General features: G+C 39.0%; 1 protein-coding gene across 2 annotated transcripts in view; it reads left to right on the forward strand.

Moving 5' to 3' along the window:
* LOC146005195 (prostaglandin G/H synthase 2-like) overlaps positions 1 to 6,000 on the forward strand; it is a 47,371-nt gene that overhangs the window by 29,001 nt on the left and 12,370 nt on the right. For both annotated transcript variants that reach the window (XM_083144240.1, XM_083144241.1), the window contains one exon: positions 4,271 to 4,601. In XM_083144240.1, coding sequence (XP_083000366.1) covers positions 4,271 to 4,601 — 331 coding nt within the window. The remainder of the gene's footprint in view (positions 1 to 4,270; positions 4,602 to 6,000) is intronic.

The following is a 6,000-nucleotide window of genomic DNA, read 5'->3' on the forward strand; positions in this document are numbered from 1 at the left end:
CAAACACAATATAGTACAATCACAACAGAGTATCACTAAATACTTTCAAATACAAACATATAATACATCGCACAATAGTCGATGAACACTAAGATTAATTACACAAATTGTATCAAATCCATATGAGTAAATGAAGCATGACTTTAAATACATAGTATTGATAAAAATAATATAATACAAACACAGCTTCACTAAACACTGAATAATTTTAATAAAATGAAATTTAATGTGAATTTAAATGTTAGGCAATTACAATATATTTCTTTTTATTATTGAACTATATGTTATAAAAGGAAGCGCTAAGTCTACTTTAATTCCCTTTTGAACAAGTTTGTTATAATTTGTGCATAGTCTGATAACAACTGAAGATTTATGTGTATTATTTTTCGATTTGTCAATAAGAAAAGGAAGCAGACACCTAAAATTTATTGGCTTAACACTAAGTTTAAAATATTGCAAAACTTCAGGCGAATCTATTAAGTAATTCATAATCTTATGAAGTGTAAAATATTGAGTTATTAATCTTCTAGATTTCAAAGGTGGCTCCTCAAAATCTACAAGTAAAAAATATAAGATATTCTATTTAATACTGCTGAACGATTATACTTTTTTAAAATACAAATATCTTAAAATTTTAAACTGAATTCGTTCAATATTATCTGAATGTACTTGATAAAATGGATCCCAAATTTCACTTAAGTATTCAAGCCTTGAACGAACGATTGCATTATATAGGTTCATTAAAACTTGCGTATTTTTAAACTCTTTAGTTGACCTAATTATAAATCCAAGACGTTTATATGAATCCGAGTAGATGTAAGATCAGCAGTCATCTCAGGGGAAGGAGCAAGTGAGCCAACGATACGAGAAATGGTCAAAAACGTATTGAAAATGAAGTGTCAATATCGGATTTTGTCTCAGCATGTCAAATATCAACAACAGTACATTTTATTGGACTTGAATGTTTTATTGGAAATGTTACTGAGAAAAGTTGTTTGTTTTGATATCCTCTATACGAATCTGTGGTCCGTGGGCGCCATTAAAATGACACCCTGTATGAATGTACAGTGTGACTGGTAATTAGATGTATTCCCTGAAAGGGGTTAAAGTAGAGACAATTTGCCATAAATTTGACCATATGATACCCCATCCGAAAATTAGTAGTTTTCGAGATAATCGAATTTCAATTGTTTTTTTTTTTTAAATGACAATTTTCCACACAAAAAGATGAATTGAGAAAAAATTGCTCATTGTATGGAACTTATTTCAGCGTTTTCTGATAGCTAACGAATAAGTGGTTCGTTGAAAAAAAGTTTTCCCCAAATAACAATGACATGTAAGTAACGGGTGGGTCTAAACTTACAAGTGATGATAAAAAATTGCACTCTTAGTTTACTTGGCAACGTATTAATAACAAAAATGGTATGACACGAAGCGTACAAATTACTTAAATTACTTCCTTGTGTCATCAGCTATCCAACAAGGTACAAATGTTGCTAACATTCACATTTGTGTACAAGAAATAATACTTCATTCATCTTCATGTGAATGGAATCAATGAACAATACAATTAAAGAACATTGTATGTCTTGCTCAAAGTGGGCACCTCCGTTACGAATGCGGGCACGCAGGTTTTTACGGACATTTGGTCTCTTAACTCGTGATGTGATGGTGTCCTTGATGTGTTGACTAGCTGATAAGATCCTCTCCCTGAGCTCTTCTTATGAGTTTACCGGTGTCTTGTCATGTGGCTCCAAATGTAAAAGTCGCAAGGTTTCAAATCGGGGGATCGAGCCGCCTCGGCCAATTCATTTCTTTGGGTAATTTTCATCCAGGCAGAAGTATGGATGGGCGTAATCAACAATCATTTGATCGAGCTATTTTTCCTGCCCAAAATCTTAAAAGGCATCACTTATGAACATTTCTTGAGAAACGGGATGGCAATGTTGTTGGAGGATGTGCCTCTAGCTACAAGTCATGATATGATTTATCAGCATGATGACTGCCCAGCTCGATCCCCCGATCGATTTGATGCCTTGCGACTTTTACATTTGGAGCCACATGACAAGACACCGGTAAACTCATAAGAAGAGCTCAGGGAGAGGATCTTATCAGCTAGTCAACACATCAAGGACACCATCACATCACGAGTTAAGAGACCAAATGTCCGTAAAAACCTGCGTGCCCGCATTCGTAACGGAGGTGCCCACTTTGAGCAAGACATACAATGTTCTTTAATTGTATTGTTCATTGATTCCATTCACATGAAGATGAATGAAGTATTATTTCTTGTACACAAATGTGAATGTTAGCAACATTTGTACCTTGTTGGATAGCTGATGACACAAGGAAGTAATTTAAGTAATTTGTACGCTTCGTGTCATACCATTTTTGTTATTAATACGTTGCCAAGTAAACTAAGAGTGCAATTTTTTATCATCACTTGTAAGTTTAGACCCACCCGTTACTTACATGTCATTGTTATTTGGGGAAAACTTTTTTTCAACGAACCACTTATTAGTTAGCTATCAGAAAACGCTGAAATAAGTTCCATACAATGAGCAATTTTTTCTCAATTCATCCTTTTATGTGGAAAATTGTCATTTTAAAAAAAAAAAAATGAAATTCGATTATCTCGAAAACTACTAATTTTCGGACGGGGTATCATATGGTCAAATTTATTGCAAATTGTCTCTACTTTAACCCCTTTCAGGGAATACATGTAATTACCAGTCACCCTGTATATATATATATATATATATATATATTGAAATGTAACTCAAATTAAGATCGGGAATCATGAGTCACTGGGATGTAGCAAATTATAATGTGAGGAGAGATTTACGGTTAATAACTACTACAAAAGGGCCCGCCCCGGTCAAGAAAGGAAAGGATGAGTTATATCTGAGTGAGTATGCTCTCTCCACACTTATCATACCTGCCCGCTGTTCTTGAACAGTCCTGTCCTAGACGAATGTGTAAGTTGTGTCCATAACTTGTCAGAGTCCGTACGTCGACTCTGAAATGCGCTCCTCTCGTTATCCCGAAATAAGTGTATCAATCGGATTTATAAATTGACTCAGAGACTTGTCCTTCCGGACTTCATCTTTTATACTCCTGCCGGACTCCTCCAGTCCTCTATGGGCAAGGTGTGCTTTCGTCACCTCCGTATAACCTCAGCACGCAGGCATTAGGAAATGCAGCGCATTACTGGATATGAGGCCTGGCATTGTCGTGTTGAAAGATGAGACGCCGCCTGTGGAACAGGTGCCTTCGCACTGTGGGAAGATGCCGCTCCAGTATGCGTGTATGGGCGTGTGCATTCACAATGCCCTCACAGACGTGTAGTGGGCCAACCCCAGATGCCGTCATGCATCCCCATACCATCACTGACGCAGGTTTCTGTACCCGACGTGCATAACATTTTGCTTCATTCTGTTCCTCCTTCCGACAAATGACTGTTTTCCGTATTTTCCCGTACACAACATTGAAAATGGATTCGTCCGTCCACAAAACCCTGTTCCACTGTCGAAATGTCCATCCCCGGTACATTCGTGCCCACCGTAGTCGATTGCCTTTGTTCAACATGGAAAGGAAGGGTTTACGTTTCGCCTTGTACACTCTGTAACCGCATCGCTGTAGGTAACGGCGAATGGTTCTGGTTGACACTTCAATGTGAAAGCGTTCTCGAGTCCACAGTCGTAATTCGGCCACAGAAACATGATTGTTGGTCTGGATATAGCGCCTAAATATCCGTAGGTCACGCACGCTCAGCAGGCGTTTTCGATCGGGGGCCTTACCTGGCTCTGTAGTACCCGTATTTTGGTGGTGTTTGATGATGCAGTGGACGGTTGACTTGGGTAAGTTCCGTATGGGTCTGGTGCCTGGTCGAAGTTCAATGTCACGCGTATAGTTCCCCGTTTTCGTTCTTTACGTGACCTTGGGTGCAACATGCTGGGATCACGATTCTTGCCTGCTCACACGCCTCCTCTTACACACATGCGTCACTTCTGCGGGTCACCCATTCCACCGCCTATGCCTCTGTGCATTTAATCACGTATTCCTTTCTGGTCGAACTTCATTGTCACCAAGGTTGTATATATATATATATATATATATATATATATATATATATATATATATATATATATATATATATATATATATAATATATAAATATAATATGTGTGTGAGATTAAGATTTTCCTCTCCCCACCAGTCTTCAGTGATTTCGCACCCAGACTTTGATGTAGAGAGTACTTTCTTGTAGGTTGACGCATCTCAAATTCACGGAAAAGACGAAGACACTCGCAATGCTCTGAGAACCTTCAAGGGTGGCAAGATGAAGTCCCAGGAGATAGAAGGGGAAGAGTTCCCTCCAGATCTGGAAGAAGTTCCAGGAGTGGAGATGTGGTACCCCGCCAACACCACCCATAGGAAATTCGCCATGGGGCATCCTTTCTTTGGTATTGTTCCCGAGATGTTTGTGTATGCCACCATTTGGCTGAGGGAACACAACCGCGTCTGCGATGTCCTCCACGACGAGCATCCCCATTGGTCGGATGAACAGCTCTACCAAACTGCACGCGTTATATTAGTTGGTGAGTTCACTGCTACTGAAAAATGTACACGAAATAGATTTCATTATAAGGGTATGTGCTCTACTGGAATGTTTTAAAGGAGGTCAAGTCCTTGTTACAAAATTGTTTATCTAATATTATGAATAAATATAATCAATAATAACAAATATTTATAAAGTAATAACTAACTAACTAACTCTCTAGCCTTCTTAAACCCGAAGGTTCATGGCTGCAGCAACACAAGCCTTCCATCTGTCCCTATCCTTAGCAAGATATACTCTTTTCCATCCTTACCGATTTCCTTTAGGTCCATTTCAATGTTATCCCTCAATCTTCGTCTTGGCCTGCCTAGCGGTCTCTTACCATCAGGTTTCCCAACAACAATCCTGTAAACTCCTCTTTCCTCTTCCATTCGCACCACATGGCCTGCCCACCTAAGTAATAATATTTTTAATATTATTATGATGTTCATGTGGAAACGTTTACTCGAAACACAAGATGGCCGAATATGTGGCACAAATATGTATATACTTTTTCAGATTTCAAACCTTTAATACATTAAGTTACTCTTAAAGTAAGAACACAATCTTCTTCCTTGTGAAATTCTAGAATATTTTCATATGTCACACGACCACCATTACAATTAAAATTAAGTAGAAACCGGGTGCTCCATAAATTTGGAAGCATTTGTTTTAATATATTGATAAGGAAACGCGATTCAAGTACCTTGATACAGACACAGGTTAAGGAGAGAACTGGAATCAACTTCATGTTTTAAATGATGTGTTGTCGCACTTTTGAATCAGCCTGTTTAATGTGAATGGTGGCTATACAATTTCATTCAGTACTGTACCCAGTGCTGATGCAAATCTTGGGGATTAAAGGACAGGTGTCTTTAAACGGACTGTGTAGAATTTCAGCCCGGTACATGGCAGTCGCATCGCAGGCTTGTGTGAAGCAGTGCGAGTGTGAGCCGTGTGAAGTTCAGACGTGCAGGGACTTGCCTTCCGGCATATCATGGAGGCCAGTAAGGAAGAGCAGCGAGCAGTTGTGAATCTCCATCTGGCGAAAGGCGCTAGTACGCGAGACATTCACAGTCGAATAACGGCAGCTTATGGCGAACATTGTTTATCTCTGTCCCGGGTAAAGGAGTGGAGTCGGAGTTTCGGGAACCACAACCTGTCAAATGATGACCTCATCCAACGTGTGAATCACATCACTCAACAGGATCGACCGTGTACACTCACTTCAATTAGTACTCCGGCAGTTTGTTTCTTTATACACCATATTTGTAGCAGATCCAATTTAACTTACAAGTGTATCAACATACGCTGTATAAAACAGGCTTTTTTTAATAACTTCGTTGACCCTGTGCACTGGAGCACGACTGCTCTCTGCTCTTCGTTACTGGCCTCCACGA

This window comes from Lepisma saccharinum, chromosome 23, assembly GCF_977018435.1.
Source record: "Lepisma saccharinum chromosome 23, izLepSacc3.1, whole genome shotgun sequence".
In the NCBI taxonomy this organism is placed as follows: domain Eukaryota; kingdom Metazoa; phylum Arthropoda; class Insecta; order Zygentoma; family Lepismatidae; genus Lepisma; species Lepisma saccharinum.